Source organism: Musa acuminata, chromosome BXJ3-6 (assembly GCF_036884655.1).
Source record: "Musa acuminata AAA Group cultivar baxijiao chromosome BXJ3-6, Cavendish_Baxijiao_AAA, whole genome shotgun sequence".
Classification (NCBI taxonomy): domain Eukaryota; kingdom Viridiplantae; phylum Streptophyta; class Magnoliopsida; order Zingiberales; family Musaceae; genus Musa; species Musa acuminata.
Window position 1 is genome coordinate 4,698,576 of NC_088354.1, and position 21,416 is coordinate 4,719,991.

General features: G+C 38.1%; 3 protein-coding genes across 15 annotated transcripts; 2 read left to right on the forward strand and 1 right to left on the reverse strand.

Annotated features, from left to right (window-relative positions):
- Positions 1-2,497: 2,497 nt before the first annotated feature.
- On the reverse strand, positions 2,498-10,616 carry LOC135640241 (transcription factor MYB3R-2-like). 13 transcript variants are annotated; one of them, XR_010497221.1, is made up of 11 exons: positions 10,270-10,616; positions 10,050-10,188; positions 9,084-9,135; positions 8,148-8,205; positions 6,529-6,623; positions 6,339-6,442; positions 5,183-5,311; positions 3,404-4,305; positions 3,244-3,317; positions 2,925-3,104; positions 2,498-2,858 (listed from the first exon to the last, which is right to left on the reverse strand). XR_010497221.1 is itself a non-coding variant. In XM_065154506.1 (10 exons), exons 2-9 carry the CDS (start codon positions 10,184-10,186, stop codon positions 3,271-3,273), a joined length of 1,524 nt encoding a protein of 507 aa, XP_065010578.1. In that variant the 5' UTR covers positions 10,187-10,188; positions 10,270-10,616; the 3' UTR covers positions 2,498-2,788; positions 3,244-3,270. The 13 variants fall into 13 exon arrangements, 4 of the variants coding, with proteins under 4 accessions (XP_065010578.1, XP_065010577.1, XP_065010576.1 ...); XR_010497220.1 differs by having other exon boundaries at positions 2,925-3,317; XR_010497216.1 differs by having other exon boundaries at positions 3,244-4,305.
- A 1,022-nt stretch (positions 10,617-11,638) lies between these two features.
- LOC135640740 (glucan endo-1,3-beta-glucosidase-like) lies at positions 11,639-13,057 on the forward strand. Its single transcript, XM_065155453.1, has one exon. It carries the CDS (start codon positions 11,639-11,641, stop codon positions 13,055-13,057), a length of 1,419 nt encoding a protein of 472 aa, XP_065011525.1.
- An 874-nt stretch (positions 13,058-13,931) lies between these two features.
- On the forward strand, positions 13,932-21,183 carry LOC103986999 (kinesin-like protein KIN-10C). Its single transcript, XM_018827069.2, has 17 exons — positions 13,932-14,236; positions 14,311-14,476; positions 14,578-14,781; positions 14,869-15,040; positions 15,136-15,341; positions 15,422-15,711; positions 15,813-15,855; positions 15,947-16,000; positions 16,081-16,218; positions 16,375-16,422; positions 16,507-16,585; positions 16,686-16,960; positions 17,038-17,084; positions 20,278-20,299; positions 20,383-20,451; positions 20,535-20,573; positions 20,811-21,183. Exons 1-17 carry the CDS (start codon positions 14,031-14,033, stop codon positions 20,853-20,855), a joined length of 2,103 nt encoding a protein of 700 aa, XP_018682614.2. The 5' UTR covers positions 13,932-14,030; the 3' UTR covers positions 20,856-21,183.
- The last annotated feature ends 233 nt before the right edge of the window (positions 21,184-21,416 follow it).

Sequence of the window (21,416 nt, forward strand, 5' to 3'; positions counted from 1 at the left end):
TTAGAGAGGAAATTAAGATTTCAAAGCCTCTTCTACTGAAGAGAATTGTGCTTACCATTGCCATGAGCTGTTGTGCTCTTAAGCTTATGATCCCCGTACTGAATCACCACATAATAAGGACTGTTGCCTGTGGAAATTGATCTCAGGTCGATCACTTCATCTGAGTACTGAATCACCACATAAAGAAGAAGCTTGTGTTTGTGAAGTGGCAGCCAATGACTCACCTATATAGTCATCTCTTGCTATTGCCTTGGCACGAGCCAGCAACACTTGCAACTCTCCTTTCCTCATCTCTCTCTCTCTCTCTCTCTCTCTTTGCATGTATGTTTATTTGTATGTATATCTTCTATGCAATTATGTAACCGATCATGTCATAAACATGGAACATTTAAAAAATCATAAAAATAATATTTAATGCTTATAATATATATTATACTATTTAATATAAAATAATAATATATTAATTTATTATGAAACTCATGTATCAAATAAATGGTGCTAATTCATGTGATATATCTTTATGATATATATAACTATCAAGTACCAAAAGCGTAGATCGAATACCCAATGATATATTTTTCCAATGGCATATATAAATATATATTATATTTACCTAAATGGAAAAAATTCATATCGTATTCCCAACAACAAATAGAGTAATATCTCTAACCTGTCTAAGTGAGGATATATTTTTCGTAACAACGATGTAGAAATTATCTAGTCATCATGTATAATGACCCATTAACCTCATGAGAAAATCATCCTATCAATAAAATATATCAAAATAATTTATTTATATTTATCCATTTATATAAATGATAAAAATACTATTATTAGCCTGTGAGAGACAAAGCTCAGTGTATCCATGGCTATATGTATATATATGTGTGTATGCGCGCGTGCTATAAGACTATTAAGAATATTTACATATGCCACATAATAATAATCATATCAATATTATTAACTTAATTTTAAAATAAAAAAAATATTATTTATTTTTTAAATCATAACTTCGACTAATATTTTTAAATTCATCAAATTATAAAAGCATGAGGTATCAATCTAGCAACCCTTAATTGACCTAAACAATAACTAGAATGATTGAATTGACTTGAACCACTCAATTGAGATAGCCTCTAGTCCTTATTGAATTGGTCTAGAATCATTGATCCAAATGTAAAACTAATTGGATCTAATCATGTCAAATGAGATTGAACCAACCATATGAATCATGGTAAACATAAATAAAATTAAATAAATAAATAATAAAATCTCATAAAATCTATTAAAATTATTAATTTAACATGATTTCATGTTCAACTAAATTAAATAAGGGAGGTGAGCCCTCTCCCAAAAAAAGTAAGAACATATTTTAGTTTTATAATTAATTAATTTATGAATTTTAGTAACCTTACTAAAATATCTCATAGAAAGATAGAAGCTTGAATATTTATTTCTTAAATCATAATAACATATTAGGAAATCTAACAATTAAGTCATGGGAGAAAATTAATAAAAATTATTTAGGAAAGAGGACAAGAATCATATCGATTACATCAATGGTAACATAGGAATTGTCATGAGACCTAGGCTTCTATAAGAACTACGATAATTGGCTGAGGAGGATTTGGTTGTGGAGTAATTGATGGGGGTGATGAAACATGGTGGATTTGGGTATTGGAAGAAGAGGATATAGTGCTGAGGATTCGAAAAATTCGTCATATCCTAATTTTTCTAATGAGATTTAATTTGATTTCTTTGAAATATTCTATGAGGTCCTCTTAATGCTAATCTATTATGATAAATTATGGTTGTCTAATCTTGAAGGTGACTCAGATCAATCATGATCCTTTCCTAAGAATATCTCAAGTCGATTAGAAGCGAGAACATTGAATCTTTGGTCGAGATCCTTTTAAGTCTACGTTGAAGGCATACCTAATAAAACTCCTTAGATGCTTAAGTTAATAATGAGGTTTGATAGATTCAATTTTAAAATCTAAAGAGGATTTGATTATATCAAGAATGAATTATTATTGTTCAAATGAAAACATACGTGTGGTTTTTGTAGTATGACAGACAGCCAAAAAACATAGAAATGCTAGTGAAAATCAAAGATGAAGATTCGAGGCGACGATCTAAACTCTCCGAGTATTATCGTTCATTTAATTATGTGCTAAATTCAAACATCCCTCTTTAATGTTATGCCAAAGAGATCATATACCAAAAAGGAGTTGACAACATTGTTGAAGATATCACATCTCAAATTGATTCCCCCATGTTTGAACATTATAGTTAGAGAGGTTTATATTACTATCAGATTCTATCTATAATTTACCATAAAAGGGTCATGAAGTGCATCATATTTTCAGAAAATACTCTTTTTTTGTGTTCGAACATTTTCTATACAATCATGCATTTGATCAAGTTTCCATAAAAGCATTTTCTGGCACACCCAAAATTTTCAGACCATTTTCAGAGACCGGAAGGAGTTTATATGTACAATTAATTAGGTGTTTTGGATGTGTCAGCATCTTCATAAATTTTGGTGCAAGGTCATAAAGAAGGGGCATCATCTGCACACTTTGTGATGAGAAACACAACAGGTTTCTCTGGCATTCCAACCAATTATTAAGAATTATAAGGAGAGAGAGATCACCAATCTACCAAATCTTCTACTCAGGCTTCCCCCTCTGTATCAAACAGAAGAAAAAACAGATAAAATCTTCAACCTTCCAAGGCCAGATGAGAGAGATCACCAATCTGCCAAATCTTTTACTCAGACTTCATTCTGTATCAAACAGCGGAAAAAACAGATAAAATCTTCAACCTTCCAAGGCCAGATAAGACTCTTACCTACACTAGCAAAAGGAACAAGAAGAGTCAGTGGCTAGTTTGTTATCAGCAAATAATCAGATCATACTTACCGTTTAGCAGAAATCTTCAATTGAGTTGTAAAATGGATGCAGACAAGGAGGTCGCTATGGATGGTTGAAGAGGATCTCATTAACACAGACCGGTAAAATTGGAGATTGTTGTTTACCGAATAGAAATATCCATAATCAATTTATGAACGCTTCCAGTACAGTATAATATAAAATGTAAAACTGAAAATTCAGTAACAGGTTAAAGTAAACAAACAGAATTATACATTGAAGATGCAATCTCTAATCTCAATAGGGAGGTATATGTGTTGATCAAAATATGCATCAATCAAAACAAAGCAAGGTTCCAAAAAGTACTTACAACTTGTGCATCAGCTCATGGCCATCTCTACATTTTCTGTCCTTGCACTTGACAAAGCCTCCATGAGTCCTCTCCTATATGATTGGAAGGACATTTCTGGATTTAAAAATAGAACTGCTGTCCACAGCCATTTTAAGGGGATTGGCATTAGCCGCATTACCATCACAATTAGTTTCCTCAAATGCAAAATCAAGCTGCTTCTCAACAGATTTGATAATTGCAGTTCTTTTGGACCTCAACCTGTATGGAGGAGAAACATTGAAGTTCTTCCCATTGAATAATATGGCCCCTCTACTACAAGGACTCGTACTGAATTTTGACACTGAGGTGTTGGTTGTCTCCACATTATCAGAACTGTCCAGAAATTTTGCCCTACTTTTCTGTGAAGTACTATCAGAAGCAAGGGATGCTTCTGCATTCCTTTTTGTCCTCATGAAGATAGAGGGAGTGTGTGGGTAACTTCTAGCTGCATTTTTTAATATGGATTTAACACAGAAAACTCCATTATTACTGGTTACAGAGGGAGGAGTCAGATAACCGTTGGACTGTTTCACAATCACCGAGCAGTGTGATTGTTGTGTAGAGTCATATGAGGTGAAGAGAGCAGAATCTTTGGAATGGCAAACATCTTCTGGCAGAGGTGGCTTACAAAAGAGAGCACCAAGGAGACTAGGAGCTGCCGGGTGCAATGATGGTGCAGATGTATCATTCAATTGATCATTCTCACCTGTGTTACTACATTCTGCCGACTCTGTTCCCAAATCAGATATAGTGCAGATATCAGATAGCGGAGTGAGCATACTGCTTTCAACAGTAGAATTATTAACAGCTTCAGCATTATATTCTTGAACTGTTGACAGTTCCAACCAATTTTTTTGATCTTCCAATCTACATAGTCCAGTAGGCAGACCAGAATACGTGGAACTGGCTGATCCAACTATTTCCTTTGAGCCATTAAGCATCTTAGGTTTTACAACTTTTGGAAGCTTACCAGTTTCCAAAAAGAAATCTAACTTTTTCTTTAAGGAACAATTCCAGTGATTCTTAATTGAGTTGTGAGTCCTAGCCACAAAGATAATGATCAGAAAATTACAACAAACCTTGAAGTGCTAGCAAATGAAAGCCAGACATTAACAAGGTTCTCCTGAAAGAGAGGCAGTATTGCATGATATGTAATACTAGCTGTATAAGATTGCTAATTAAATTTATTCAAATTATCCAGTGTCTAGAAATAGAAACAAATATGCCTATAGAAAAAAGCCTAACATGGATGAGATACCACAAATATATTAAAAGAACTATTTAATTTGAGAAAAAGATATGAGAACAATAGGATTAGCATTACACAGTAATCAGTTAAACTTGACGACATTTTGCAAGAAGTTGAGAGAATAAGATTAATTTAAGTTAATTCAACATGTCAACATGGATCGAAAGTTACCATGCTAGTAAGGTCTAGGCACACACGACACTACTTAGTGTCAAAGGTGTTAATAGTTAGGTCAACATTAGTTACAGGCAACCAGGAATGGGGCAATGACAACCGATATGGCATGGGATTGTATCATGCCAGAAGGGAACCAACATATGCTCCTATGCCGTGAAACATCAATTTTTTCCAATACAAAATATGATCCATAGACAATGTCTATTGGCACTCACAAACTCGCATGTGACACATGAAACTATGCTGCCATCCTTTGTGCTCTACTGATATCTTATGTGCATGATAGATGGCACAAAAGGACTCGCATGACAATCTACCCTCATAATACTCTATATTTGATAACTCAAATAGAGAACAATATTATGGTACTTTATAAACAACACAAAGCATTATCAAGAAAAGAAAAGCAATTCCTGAATTATTTAAATATTAATATTAATGAAACTGATTCTATTGCGTTAAACATAAACATGTCAGATGAGAATCAAATACCTTCCAGGTAAGACCTTTGCAATTTCTGCCCATTTATTACCACGTATATGATGGGCATTCAAGAGGGCAAGTTCTTCCTCTTCAGTCCAAGCATCTTTATTTATCGTAGGATTTAAATGATTATGCCACCTAAAAGAGGTTAAAAGATGTTCTTTTAGAAGGATGTTAAATACCATAAGTTCTGTTTTATCAAGCATAATACTGAACACTTATCATGAAATGCTAGAATTTATAGATTAAGTTCTCGCTGTACATCCTAAAGAACTTATAGGTGGCAGGTAATAGGAATCAAAAGCATAAAGTCCATTAATCATATAATTTTATTTTCAGAAATGTAAGGGACTTGCCGTGGTGTTGATTCTTTAATAAAGATAACTGACAGTGAACATGGAACTTCAGGAAAAAAAAGAAAAAGCTTGTCAAACCATAATTGAAGCAAGCATTCAACTCAAATTTTACATTTACATTAAATCATATGACATAAGTAGATTCTTGAAACCAATTGCATTGTATCTGTACAAAGATGACCAAACATCATATTACAGCTTCCTAAGAGTTGGTTTCCCAAAGCTGATTATCCATCATACAAAATATGAATTAAAAGAAGTTAAGAGTGCAAAAAACATTGACGAACGCATTCTCCTCCGTGGATAGCATTTCGTACCAAATCTGCAGATAGACTTGACTGACATGATAAGTGTATTTAACGAGTACAATTTTTCCTTCATTTTCCACAGTGGTAAATTGGCAAACAATAGTTTATACTAGGAAAAGGCAGGACAAACAAAAGGTCCTTCCCTGAAAACTTTTTCTTATTCTTCTATATAGAAGACAGGAAAGATTGGTTCACCTGGCTTTTTATCCTAGGAAAAATCGGGTAAGTTCCAGCAAATCTAATTTCCAGGTGTACTATTATTTATTTGTCCCCTGACTTGAAAAGCAAAAAAACTTTTTAAATTTATAGAAAGGATCTCCTTAGGGGTTCCATGGGGACTTTAAAAAACCAGCAAGGATTGAACTGTTATCAACTTTCTATATATGATGATATACAGAAAGTCTAAAGGGAAAAGAATAACAAAGTATTATTCTGTATAACTCAAAACTAATTATTGGGAATGCTTTTTCAGTAATCACAGAGTAAACGATCTGAACTTACCTCTCCCGACATTGCTTCCCAATTCGACCAGGAAGAGAGTTTGCAATGACAGACCATTTTTTTGGCCCATACTTTGCTACAAGACTTGTGAGTTTCTCATCTTCCTGTAATCATGAGGGAACATATAAGTGTCTTGAAGTATTAATGTTCTAAAGACACACCAAACTTATAAATAAAGTTAGAGCTAAACCTCTGGGCTCCATGGACCTTTAATAAGTTCAGGATTGAGAACTTTTTGCCACCGATGAAGACATTGAACTTCCGTTCTATCAGGAAAAGATTCAGCTGGACAGGTAGAAATCAACAGCATAAATCTCACATATAACATATAACATCAGTACTACAGGATTGAAAGTAAATTCTTGAAAACTTGCAGATTGTTATCAGGGGTCCTAAATTTTTTTGTGTTCATAATTTGAACTTCAAAGGTTATTGCAACAACTACACTACAAAATAATAACTTGGGGCACCATGCAAGACGATCTAGCACAAAACATAAAGACACCAGTATAGGAGAAATCACGTCATGTTTTAGTATGTGCAAGCACCTGAAATAAAAAAAAAAATCTAAAATGGAAAATGACAAATATTTCATACAGAGGAATCGCTTTGATTTTCTGGCGTATTTTAACCAACCAGGCCCTGGTCTAATGGCTGGTTCTCTTATTCCTGTTGAAGAGGGGCCTGGTTAGAACAAATAAGGTGGGGAGCCTTACGCAAAAATCCCTATATCTGAACAGCAAATGTATTCATGCTGGTATTTCCTTTATGTTGTGATAAAGCAGCAAAGGCCCTGCAGAGCCGTGTTTTCATTTTGAAGTTGGATATTCATCATCAGTGTTGTTTACTAGTTTCTAGTTGCACCTATAGAATTTACACTAGGCATCTAGTTTTCTCATATTCAGAATGTTCAGAAAGTTTCATCTTATAATGTTCTTTTTATGCCAAACTCCACAAAGCTCCATTCAAAGACTTGTAATGCTTCTTTGATGGGATGTAGTCTGCAGAATCCATGTCAAATCTATTAGGATATCATGTAGGGTCCTGGTGACCTCCATCTACAACCCATGTTAACAACTGCAGTCTCATGTGAACGAGGTTTAGGCCCACTAACAAGTGTGCACCACAATAGCATGTGTCAGCTCACCATTAGATCATCACTGTCCTAATTTGTCCATCAGAGTGGTCACTCTGCTAGAGAAATTTTTGGCACCAATCTAGCCCTACTTCTGCAAGCAGCCACATCATTAATTGAAACTTGCAACAGAACACTTGATTTGTAGAATCTGATGGCAACATGATTATAACACTTCTAATGCCCACCAAATTACTCATAAGCATCCAACTATTTTATGATCCCTTCAGGATATAGTTGCCTTCCAATTTTGCTGTCCAACACCTTGGGTTTTCATTGTATACTTAAAAGATATTAACCTTTCACAATTACATACATACATACATACATACATACACATACTGAAGGGATTTAAAGATGTTAACAATGTATATGTGTATGTATATATATATATATATATATATGTATATATATATATATATATATGTATATATATATATACATATATATATGTATATATATATATACATTTATATATACATATACATATATATATGTATATATATATATATACATTTATATATACATATACATATATATATACATATACATATATATATATATATTTGTATATATATGTATATATATATTGTATGGAGAGAAGAAACTAATAATGACCATATTGGTTTATGGGTCGTTAATTACAAACAAGAAATATCATGGCACCACCATACCTATTTTCTTCCAACATCTTCCTTTGTAAGCTTCAACAGCTTTCCGTAATGTCTCATCCTATCCAAATTAAATAAAAGTTATCAGAAATTCGGAACTATATATAAATAGCATGAAAATATGAGAAAACATCCATTCACATGTTCTTTAGATTAATTATAGCACAAAAGCATCGAGCTTTAATTTAAAAGGCCTAATCCAAAGGCAATAAAGGTGGAGGCACAATTAATAGAACTCAAGCACCGCAGAACCTTTTGCAATTCTGGAGATATAAGGACATTTCCTCTTAAATTGATTACTTTCTGGTCAGATTTTCCTTCCAATGTTCTAAAAAATAAAGGAGATAGAAAAATAGGCATATTCCTCTAAAGCCAGACACTATTATACCAATTGAAAAAAATATATAAATGTTACTTGGAACTTTTTCTTCCCCTTTACAAATTATATTGGACCCATGTCCAAAATTCAAACACTAATCAAAGCTTTTTCTGATATTTTAAAAATTCAGCATATAGATGAAACAACACTGGGTCATGTTTTATTCTAAAGGTTTATATCTGCTTATGTCACAATATTAGATTTACATAATGATATGTGACTCATTGAGACTCATTAAAAAATTCTTCTTTATCTATATACCCATATACAAATTTAGTCTCCATGCTTCTCAGGTTAATATGAGTTCGAATGCCATAGAAATGTCAACAGGTTGACATCATGAACCAGTTTTAGCACCCATTTGGGCTTGAAACAAAATCGAATACTTGGTAATTCTAGAGCCTTGCAGAATAGCATATTTTAGTCAAACTTAGTAAAGATGGCAAATTGGTAGGCCTGAATCAGATGACAATTCAAATATATTTAATTGAAATTCTAACTAGCCTGTGATTCTTAAACAAAGATATGGTAGAACTCATGAATAATGATAAGCCACTTACATCCTGCGGTGTCCAACCACTCTTAGCTCGCCTTGTAGGACCACTAGTTCTCCTAAATATAACATAAAATAAAAATGTTAGAAATAAGTTAGTAAACATAGTTTTCAAAATGATGATTTGATACAAATATCCTTATTGAAGATTAAATCATCAAAATAAAAAAAAACCTCAAAAGAGAATTGCAATTTCCCAACAAAAGAAAGATATGTAAAACAAGAATGAAATCTAGAAAGGTGAGCAAAATCCAGGGCCTGCATAAAAACACAATCTACTCACCATTGGATATGTATCAATTGACTGTTCAAAATTCATCTTCTGCACTACTCAAACAAAATAGTAATTACAAATTACCTCTGAAAATTACATCACAAAATAATGCTTTTTTTCTTCTAGAAACATTTTCCATTTGAAGGTTTTTTTACCTCAAACATTCTTATTTCTTCAAGAGACATTTTCATCACAATAAACTATGGAAATCACTAGCAGATGCACCCTGCTAACACAGTTGATTATGCTCCTCGGAATTAGATAAACTTCACCCAGCTTGAATGACGCACACATCCAGCTCTGAAATCACAATGACTTGTGATCCAGAAGAAATGTTCCAACCATAGTATGTAAGTAGTTATTATGAAAATGCATATTATAAAATAAAGAAGTTCTATTTCAACTGAATTACCGTAAAGATAATTTCTTCCTGCGTCTTTCTGAAATGCAGATGCATTGCTATTTCAAACCCTATAGGAACTATTATAATTCACAAAATATATTACAAAAATAGGAACCAAAACTAAAATGACTAATTGACCTAAATTAACTCTATCTGCATTACCTATGGAACGTACAAAGAAACTATCTTTCACCCAGGAGAGAACCCAATTTTAACGGAAACAAGAGATACATACATGAAGACACGTAGCACTATACAAGTCCCCTAGATCAAATTCACCAAGAGTCGAGAAGTACCTCCTCGACGGCAAAGATGTCGGTGGACTAGAAACGGCAGGCGACACCCTAGACAAACCAAACCTTCCCTCCGACAGGGATGAGATTGAGGCTACAGCTGATTGCTTGTTCTCAACACAACTCTGCTGTATCTTCATCTCTGCGCGAACAAGCCATCATATATTAGACTAAACCCAAAGAATCCTCTATAAACCCAAAATCATATAAAAAACCACATCACCAATGGTTCCGGTGGCCAAGTCCCCAACATGAAGCAACAGCAGACCCCGCTCAATCCAGCACCATCGGCATCAGCAGAAATCGAATCAAATGCTAGAGTCTGGAACCGACAAAAGGAGAACAAGACCGGGAAAGATCAACGAAACCACAGCAAAAGAACAATCCAAAGCGGTGCGAGAGGAGATCAAGCGGACAAAATCGCCAAAACAATGGAGTCCGCTACAGCGTGAGCGGGAGAAGAGCTAGAGATCGAATTCGAAACCTTCGAGTCGAGGGATTCCCGACTCGCGAGGGCTTTCGACACCGAAGCCTCGCTCGCTGAACCGAAAGGGAAGGGAGGGTGGGGGAGGAAAGGGTAATCAACGCGGTGACGGTGCCGTTAGGTGTGGCCTTGAATGGATAGGAGTTTAGGTAACGGAAGCTGACGGACGGAGTCGTTACCGTTGGCGAGCGCAAAGTTTGAACGTCAGACGGCACTCTCCTTCGCTCTCACGCTATTTTGTGGAGGGGATCGGGTGGCGGTTGGGGCCCGTCGGATCCTTCGCGGGTTTGTAGAGGCCGTCGGATTTGGTGAGAGGGACGCGGAACAGTGCTTGCTTTGGATTCGGTGTCAAAAAATTTGGGAGCTCAATTGGCATGCATTGGGTTTGTTGTCTGTGGTTAGATTGGATTAGATACAGCGAGATTGATGCAGCTACAAAATAATAATTTACAAAACTAACCCAAACATTGATTAAATGAATAATTATATATATATATATATCTCCAAAGTTAGAAGTCTTCCCGTTGATATTTGGTACAGTTTTAAGACATTAAAACAAGTATAATTATTGTTATGACTATAATAGTACAACTATTATAATAGTTTTAAAAAGATTTTGCCTATATTAATCTTTCCTATTCAAATGAAAAAAATAATTACTTCAGTATTTGACGGCACCACCTGTAAAACTATTACAATCCACTTTATGTATTGCTATCTATAATTTTGTTAGGTCAAAAAAGTGATGAGAAACTAAGTAATTATAGACAAGATAAAAACAATATGTTAATTATGCTATATATAGGGGGGACTTCTCTATGTATGATTTGCATTCCACATAAACGAGGATAATATTGGATTCGATTTTGCGTCAAAATCGGTCAACGTTCTTACGAGGACCGCATTAAACGTAGGGAAATTAGATATACAAACGCCAGATTTTAGTTTGACACTTAGATGGCCATCAGTTTCTTCCGCTTCTCTTCCTCTCCTTCGAAAGGAGCACATTAATATAAAACGGGAGTGGATTTATCATATTCACCGTGCTTAAAAAGACATGAACTCTCGCCACCACCACCTTCTTATGGCCCTGCCATCCCGCCCTCCGATGGCGCCACCGCCTCAGCAACCTTGCAAACTCTATGCTGACATCCTCATCCTCTTCGTCCTCATCCTGTTCTCCTCCGCATCCGCTGTCTCCGGGCTCTCCATAGGCGTGAACTACGGCACCATCGCCGACAACCTTCCCCCGCCGCCCCAGGTCGCCGCCTTCCTCAAGGACCACACCATCATCGACCGCATCAAGCTTTACGACGCCAACCCCGACATCATCCGCGCATTCGCTGGCACCCCCATCTCTGTCACCATCACCGCCCCCAACGGCGAAATCCCCTCCTTCGCCAGCTCTCGCGAGGCGGCCGACGCCTGGGTAGCCGCCGCCCCGTTCGTCCCCGCCACACGCATCACCCTCGTCCTCGTCGGAAACGAGATCCTCAATACCGGAGACGCTGGCCTCATGGAACGCCTCGTCCCCGCGATGGTGTCGCTCTCTGGCGCCCTCTCCGCGGCCGGTTTCCACAGGATCCGGGTCAGCACGCCGCACTCCATGGGGATCCTGTCTTCCTCTGACCCACCGTCGTCCGGCAGGTTCATCAGAGGCTACGACCGGTCGGTCTTTGCCCCGATGCTGGCCTTCCACCGCAAGACGCGGACTCCCTTCATGGTGAACCCCTACCCCTACTTCAACTACAACCCCGCGTCGCTCGCCTACACGCAGTTCAGGCCCAACAGGGGAAAGCGCGACCGGGTGACGGGAATCACGTACACGAACATGTTCGACGCGCAGCTGGACGCGGTGCACTCGGCCATGGAGAAGCTGGGCTACGGCGATGTGGCGATCGCGGTGGGGGAGACGGGTTGGCCCACGGTGGCGGACAACAACCAGTTCGGGGTAAGCCCGGCGGACGCCCTGGCCTACAACGGGAACCTGATAAAGCACGTGAACTCCGGGCGTGGGACCCCGCTGATGCCGAACCGGACAATCGAGACGTACATCTTCGCGCTGTTCAACGAGGACTTGAAGCCCGGGCCACTGGCCGAGCGGAACTTTGGGTTGTTTAAGCCCGACCTCACGCCACTATACGACTCGGGGGTGATGCAGACGGGGCCAGGGGGAGAGGCGGGGAGGAGCCATAGGAAGAGGGGGAGAGGGAGGGGGAGGGGGAGGGCGGGAAGAGGAATGGGAAACAAGTGGTGCGTGCCGAAGAGCGACGCCGGTGACGCGGCTCTTCAGGCGAACATAAACTACGTGTGCAGCAGCGGGAAGGTGGACTGCAAACCGATCCAGGACGGCGGGGCGTGCTTCTCGCCCAACTCCCTGCACTCCCATGCCGCATACGCCATGAACGCCTTCTACAAGGCGGCCGGGCAGCACGAGTTCGACTGCGACTTCTCCGGCAGCGCCATCATCACCACCACTGATCCCAGTAAGACGCATCCAAAACCCTTAAGGATCACATCTCATTAAATGCTACAACATAACCATTCTTCCTGATGCTCGACAGGCTACGGGACTTGCAAGTATATGTAACTCAAGCAAGCTCAGAAGCAGATTCGACGACGTTTGGAGTCTTCATCTGGCCATCACAAGTCAAAGTCTTGCTTCATGAATGAAGTTGAAGTAAGGTTGTGGGCTCTGTATAAGTTACTGCATCATCTGTAATGATGTCGTCGAGTGCTTTTAGCTAGAGAGCAGCTCATGTACTGTCATTTTTGTAATTGATGATATCGAGTGAATCTTGAAGCTCAAGTCTCTTCATGATATTAAGATGGACGACGAGGACCAGATCTCTAATACCATTCATTGTCATTGTTTTAGATGCACAGATAATTTTACTCACGCGAACAGAAATGGATTATGATTCTGGGAGAACAACTAAGAAAGTCGATCAAAATTCTTTATTTTAAATTTATATAAATAGTTATTCTACTAATTTTTCTTTTTTTTATTATAAAAGCTTCTTTGGTCTTTTTTTTTTTGTTAACTTCTTTTTAATATAAAATCTTCTTTATTCTACTATATTTATATAAATTTATTTTGACTTATGGATATTTAATTCTACTAAATTTACCTCGCATGTTGAAGTCACAACTGCATGCAGAAACGCGGCCCTTCGTTTGTGATTCATGAATACCGTTGGATTTGCATGCTCCTCTTCGATCCACCGTTGAAACTACCCCTGAACCAAAATTGAACCGACTCGGCTGGCGTCGGGCGCGTCTTTTCAAATTTAAACCGCTCCGCAGCTTTAATTCAAACCGAAAACCGACCTAACGGTCGTGGGATTTCATGAACCTTGTCGAACAGAATTCACCACTTTACTACACCTGTACGATAGCCCCACGAGTGCTGATGCTTAGGGGCTCCCAACTTAAAACTTCCCCGCTCGATTCGATCCATATTCTGCAAACCGACGCAAAGCTCGATTCGAACCCTTCTCATGGCTAACGAAGCGTCGAACTCCTCCGCGAAGCATCTCGCCTCTTCGATCCCGTCCCCCGTGAGGGTGGTGCTGCGGGTGCGCCCCTTTCTACCTTCGGAGATCGACTCCAACGGCGAGCGCTCGATCCCCTGCGTTAACCTCCTCGATTCCGATCGCGGCGTCGGCGAGGAAGTCACCGTGCACCTGAAAGATCAATGGACCAGGTGCGTGGGTCTTCGTGATTTCTCGACCTCCTCGACAGCTTCGTCTCTTGATGGTGACACTGGAATCTTCACAGCCGGAGCGAATGCTACAAGTTGGACTCCTTCTTCGGCCAAGGCGATCGCGTCGGCCAGATCTTCCAGCAGGAGGTCAGCGCCGTGATCCCGGGTGTCCTCCGAGGGTTGAACGCGACGGTCTTCGCCTACGGTGCCACCGGGAGCGGGAAGACCTACACGATGCAGGCGAGGCAGCAGCGCAACGATCGCTGGTTCTTTATTCCTTTTTTTGTTCTGTTTTGTAGTAGTAGTAGCAAGATATCATGCCGAATCGATTCCTGAAGCAGGGCGCAGAGGGCGAACCAGGGATGATTACATTAGCGATTTCGGCCGTCTTGTCCTCATGCGAGAACACGGAGGACTGTTCCGTGGAGATATCGTTCTTCGAGATCTACATGGACCGATGTTATGACTTGTTGGAGCCAAAGGCGAAGGAGATCATCGCTATGGATGATAAGGACGGAAGAGTCCGGCTCAAGGGACTCTCCTGGGTATCATATCGTCACCAATTAGGAATCTTCTCAACCTCTTTTCAGCTCATAGATACTTTTAACTTTCTTTCTATTCGGTGATCTCAGGCTCAGATACGCTCGATGGATGAGTTCCATGAAGTGTTCGACACCGGTGTTCAGAGGAGAAAGGTTGCACGGACGGGCCTCAACGATGTCTCGAGTAGGAGCCACGCAGTGCTTGCGATCGCTGTCACGAATGGTGCCGTCAAAGGGAAGCTAAATCTCATAGACTTGGCAGGTCAGATCCGTCGTCAAAGGTCAAACTTTTCCTGTTTGGCTTCTCGGTGTGACTGGAAAGTGCCTATTTGTGCCCACCTGTTTGTGTGTTCGCAGGTAACGAAGATAATAGGAGAACCTGTAACGAGGGAATCCGCCTCCAGGAGAGCGCGAAGATCAATCAGTCCTTGTTCGCCTTGTCGAATGTAATTTATGCTCTCAACAACAACCAGCCACGGATTCCGTACCGAGAGAGCAAATTGACCCGGATACTGCAGGATTCGCTGGGAGGGACGAGTCGTGCTTTGATGATAGCATGTCTTGTAGGAATCATTCTTCTTGTCATGATAATATGTAGATAGCAATTGTTGTTTCCGTAAAACTTACTGAAAGTTCGATGCAGAATCCTGCCTCATACCAAGAGGCTGTCCACACAGTTAGTTTGGCTGCTCGAAGTAGAAAAGTCGTGAATTATGTTGGTCTGGCAAGCAAGAAAGAGACTCCAAAGGTGAAAGTTGACATGGAGGCGAAGCTACGAGCTTGGCTTGATTCGAAGGGAAAGACAAAGAGTGTTCAGAGGATGCTAGGACCTTGTCGGACATTTGTGTCCAAACCCCCGTCCTCCACAATCCATTCAAAGAAAGAAGGATCAATATGTTCTTCTGCAAAAGATGTCTCAAAAACCAAGGGGAGGTTAGTTTTCTCGTGTTGCTTTAAAATGCACGGTTTTTGTGGATTCTTTCCTTTGCTTTTAGCTATAGGTTGCTTCATTCCTTTATGGCATGTGTCAGCAGAAGACTATTTGATTCGGAGGCTCCAGCTTCAACTAGTATGCAGGTAAATTCCAGTTATCTGTTGACCCATACTTGATGACCACTATGCTAAGAAGTTAGCAGGTGTATGATCTTTTGTTTCATTTCGTTTTTAGGAATCAATAACATCGAGTGATACTACTTCCAAGGATCAATTACTTCTAAGTGAAGTAAGTCTGTTCACTGCAGAATGATGCATTTTGCAACAGTTTTTGGACTTTAAATATAAGGTTTGAGTTTCTTGAATCAGAATCTACATCCATGTGAAGAAGATATACTAGCCTGGTGTGATATTAGGCAGGATGACTCTGCAATCATTTTCAAGGAAGAGGCATGTCAAGACTACGAGCAAACTTTGTCAAACAAGATTCAGTTAAACCTCTCTCAGGTTTGGCTCTCGTACTAATCGGTGTAAAATTTTAGTAATTTTCAAGATTGGATGTCTGCCATGTTGAATTTCTGAGGAATAATGAATTTAAGATTTTCATTCACATTAAACATTTTGATGATGATTGTTCACTCAAACATTTTTGTGTTTCTTTAGCATGGGGCACCTGGACCATACATGACTTCTCAAGATATCAGCATTCAGGTAGAACTAAGGTGACTTCGGAACATACTATTTCTAAGAAAGCAACAAAGACATGCTAGTTTTAAATCAAATTATCTCTTATAGGTTCTGCCGGTCTGTGACAAAACCAGATCTGATCACTATGTTGCTGAAATCAATTCCTTGAAGACATCAAATTTACTAGGTACTACTAATTTTTATTTATTTAAATTTTGGATTATGGAATATCAAGGCAAGGTCTTCAGCCAGAAAGTTTATAACCTCCTTATCTCATGTTCATTCAGACACACCCTTTAACAAAGAGAATGTGCTCCTCATTCCTACGGACTGCATGGGATCACCGGCAGCCACTGAAAGGATTAAAGAAGTTCATAACTCTTTAAGAAAAGTTCTCTCACCATTGTCTTCAAATACGACTTCAATTAGCAAGTTGTCAGATTACTGCAAGAATCTTATTTTATTAGATCCAAAAACTCCTAACACAAATTATAGCAAGGATGATTTCAGAATGAATGACACTCCACTTGATAAATTCAAAGTATCCAGCTCAAACTTGAAGGTTAGTGTTACCACAGATCACACGTATTGACAAGTGGATATGGATTACAATACTGACTAACTCACAATGATGTGCAGGAGACTCTTGTTCAAGAGTATTTAACATTCTTGAATATTGCTAGCAAGTAAGTTTTGCTTTTGACCTCAGAAATACTACGATCTTCTGATTTCTTTATGTATGTTGCTTAATCATTTTTAATTATGACTTTATATCAATGAATCATCGAATGGTTTATCAAAAAGAAAATCTAATGGCATACCAAATAAGGATGTCAATTTGTATATTTACTGTTTCTATAGAGTGAATCGAGTGACATATTGACATGAACAAATTAGTATACAAGGTATTTGATGTAATATTTATATATGTCAATATCTTTTGGTTTTATTCATGCTTTACATAATATGTAGAGGGATTATAACATGTTTGACAATCCTATTTTTCGTTAGTTTTTTTTGTTGTTTTAGTCCTATAAACGTAGATTGTGCGCATTCATCGTACAAAGATAAAACAATCCAAAAACATATCATCTAGACAACTATTTTGAGGTTTTCTAGCCTTGCAAAGTGAGTGTCAGCCAATTTAGCACCTTAGAGCTACCTAGGTGACATATGATTGGATGAGTCTTTAGGATAATGTCTAGGATTAGTTCGTTGCTTTATTCTGTAGCAATGTTACGTAGGTACTTGTGGGGACTTTTAATCACGACAGGCCTCCTTAAACCCTTTATTATGACTGTTTGGAGTTTGCAAATTCTATATTTATAATTTACATTATTTATCAAGTGTTTGCTGAAATATCTGCTTGTGGGATCCCGAGTTAAACACTTCCTCTAACCCTTTGTGGATGGATACGCAAGGGTGTCATACGACTTGAGTAAATCCAATTAAATTCGTGACATATGGTATCAGAGTAGGACAAGAATACTCAGGAACATTTGGTATAAAAACGTGGAAGACTTAGCATGGCTGCGTTGAGGGCAGCTAACACATATGACCATTTGAGGAGCGAGCATCTAAAAAGAATGACTAACCCTTCACGCGAGAGGTATCATGTGGACAAGCTAGTTGGGTAGAACACGTAGTGTATAAAGGTTGGGATGGTTGATTTTGAGTTACGGCTCGATGTTAGGAACCAAAATTGATAGTGCTCAATGCAAGCGGAAGCATTTAGTAAAGGATGAAATCATGTAAGGAGGGATGAGTTGTTTAGTACGAAAAAATTGTGCAAAGTTTGCGAAGGCAGGGGACTTATTAACTCAAAGAATTCAAAACTCATTCAATGGCTTGTATTTGGAGACAGACTATTCATGGTCATCCCAAGACGACTGAAACTCGATGTCATGGAGCATGAAAATTTTCTTTTAGGCATAAGAAAGATATGCCTATAGGAGATTGAAGTGTAGCATATTACTAGGATTTGAGAGATGCAGTAGGGGTTGTATTGGTGAAGAGTCACAATTTAACAAGTGTATTCGTGGTGATGGAATTGTGCACAGTTTATTCAGTAAGGAGAAGTAGTCCAAGGGGATGGTAGTCTCTAAAACTTCTAGAAAGAAGGATACGAAGAGGAAAGTTGCTCTAATGAGACAAATATCTAGGAGGGATAAGTCTAGGTTCTCTAGAGAGAGATGACTTGTATGCAATGGATCGCACATGTTGAGGGAGTATCTCAAGATCGAATTCCATAAAATTTAATGGACCAAGTGAGCAACGAGGAGTCATCGCATGTTCTCGCAAGAGGTAATGCATTGATAGATGCATTGATATCAAGTGGGGGAGTAACCCAAGATGACACTAAACGAAGACATACTTAGAGCTGATGTAGAGATCAAACTCAACGGAGGGCTGACCCATGGAATGGTGGGTGAGAGGGTCACGAGGATTTTTGGCTGTGTAGACCTCCTTGGACTTTTTGTTGCATGACCGTTCAAAGCTTGCAAGTTCTATATTTGTAATTTGTATTGCCTATCAAGTATTTACTAAAATGTTTAGTTATGGGATCCCAAGTTAAACGCTTTCTCTAACTTGTCTTAACTCTTTGTGAATAGACACCCAAGGATATCGTACGATTTAGGCAAATCTAATTAAATCCGTAATAATATGGTTAGGTTGAACCATAGTACTACATAACTTAAATCATTAAGTAAATTATAATAGGAAACCACAGAAATTGATCTGACATGCTACTGAGATGTAGTTAATAGTGTGGATTAATTACATGTCACTAGATTGTCAGTGCCAGTTGCACCACAGAAATTTAACTGATAGGCCACTGAGATGTAATTAATCATGTGGATTAATAGTGTGGTGGAGATCAAGTGAGAACATTTTGAAGTCTATTTATTTTCAATGTTACAGATATCAGCTACTAAAATATAAGACCAGATCAAAATTAAGAAAAACAAAACTGAAAGTGTCTGATATCAAGCTTAAAAGATACTCATGATCTTAAACTGGATAGTTCGAGTTCACTGTTCTGTGTTTAAAAGTCTATTTAAGGTTGGTTCACATCTTCCTTTTTGTTGATTTCATAAAATGGTCACATGCTGAGAAATCTGATCTTTGAATGACATATAAAATTTGTAATGCTACTCGATAAATTCTTTATATGGGATTTATATCAACTGAAGTGCTGCTCTTCTTTTATGCATCATGAACAGTTTTACGGTTTTATCATTGATGTTTTTGTATGTGTTCTTGAACATTGTTCTTCATTATTTTCATTTTTCATCTAATTTTTTGCTTGTTTTTCTTGTACACGACAACTTCAATTGGAACAAAGACAAATATTGATGAAAATATGAAACAAAAACATGCCATACCTAAATGGAACAGGCTGCAAGATAGATGTCAGATACACATGTAATCTCAGTTATTCTCAGCAATAGAAATGGGTAATGAGAAACTTGGAACATAGCTTGCTGAAAAAGGACATGCTAATATGCAGATCCATGAAGATCATGGATGGGCATTTTAGTTTCAACAAAGATGTTGATTTAATACTTTAGGCTGGAACTTTTATTCTGATGTTGTTTATGTCACAAAACATAAGTATTTGCTAAGAGAATTTTTGCCTTACAGTCTCTATGGAAGGGGCATCTACCATAGTTCTAAGATTAACTCAGATAATGATATGCCTTTTTTGATGACTCAAACTATTCAATAGTGAGAATCGTTTTGAACTGTTTCAAAGTTTCAGACTTTTCCTTAGCACAAAAAATAAATGCAAATGGAAGTGAAGTTCAATTTTATGTTGAGTGCTGTTTCTCATTCAAAACTGCGAAATGACTAACTTTCACTCAATTTTGCTTTCAGAGAGGAGCTACTGCAATTAAAGGTAGCATGCAAAACCCATTATTAAAAATCTCACAAACAACAAATTTTTTTTATCCATAGTTGACTTTTACTTTCCTTAACCAGGGTATTGGTCAAAAAAGAGCAGAATACATACTTGAGCTGCGAGAAGAAACACCCAATCCAATGAAATCAGTAAGTTGTTATTAAACAATTCAAGTTAGATTTATGCATTTGACTTTCGTTGATTGCTAAAACAGTATTTTGAATGGTTACAGTTGTCTGACCTGGAGAAGATAGGCCTGTCTTCAAAGCAGGTAGATCATCAAGCTTTCTAGTGCCCATCGGTCTATTTTAAACACATCACCACGCTTTCTCAATGCCAATATTTTGCCTATTCTTCCATAAAACCACAAGCGTCTCATAAAACAATGAGATGCTTATTTGGTCATGAGCTATAAAATAGATATATAGATATATGCATGCCGTTTCCCTTTTCATATAGTATTGATGAGAATTAGTGACTTGCAGCTTAACTATTGTAAATTTTCTAGGTGCATGACATGTTCAGAAGGACAGCCAGAGAAATTTTCGCGTGATGTTAACCTTATCGACTAGAATCCAGATCAAAGAACTTGTAACTTTAGTTAAATTGGAAGTAACAATAGAGCTTAGCTGATCGTAGGCAACAATAGAGTTGCTCCTCGGAAGATCGACAATCTACTTTGATGTCTAACGCTGCTTTCTGGTTTGATGGTGCAGCATGTTACTTGTCCTCGGAAGCCCATCCAATGGACCGGTATGCATTGTTGCCGTTCTTGTTGTTGTATTAGTTGTAACCAAAATGGTATGTATGTGACAAACTAATGTTTGTAATCTAAAATATTATATCAAGTTGTTTTCTTGGGTTTATTTTCTAAATCATCATGACCATTTTGCTTTTATCACCATGCTTGTATTCATAGCACTGTTTTACATACAATTCAGCATCAGATATAATTTAGACCCTGATGTGATGGGTAAAACAAGGATCATATATATCATCATGAATCTCCTTATTGGCATCTTCAGTTGCACTAAGGGAGATCATGGCCCCTTTAGGATAATTTATTGCAGTGACTTGGCTCTAATTTATCATGTTCATCTAGCTTTCACAAATT

Coding starts and splice junctions, on each gene's coding strand:
- LOC135640241 (XM_065154503.1), bottom strand. CDS start 10,186: ATGAAGATACAGCAGAGTTGTGTTGAGAACAAGCAATCAGCTGTAGCC. Junction 9,136..10,049: donor ACATCTTTGCCGTCGAGGAG/GTACTTCTCGAC, acceptor TGTTATATTTAG/GAGAACTAGTGGTCCTACAA. Junction 6,624..8,147: donor AAGATGTTGGAAGAAAATAG/GTATGGTGGTGC, acceptor CTACCTGTCCAG/CTGAATCTTTTCCTGATAGA.
- LOC135640740 (XM_065155453.1), top strand. CDS start 11,639: ATGGCGCCACCGCCTCAGCAACCTTGCAAACTCTATGCTGACATCCTC.
- LOC103986999 (XM_018827069.2), top strand. CDS start 14,031: ATGGCTAACGAAGCGTCGAACTCCTCCGCGAAGCATCTCGCCTCTTCG. Junction 20,452..20,534: donor CACCCAATCCAATGAAATCA/GTAAGTTGTTAT, acceptor GAATGGTTACAG/TTGTCTGACCTGGAGAAGAT. Junction 20,574..20,810: donor TAGGCCTGTCTTCAAAGCAG/GTAGATCATCAA, acceptor TAAATTTTCTAG/GTGCATGACATGTTCAGAAG.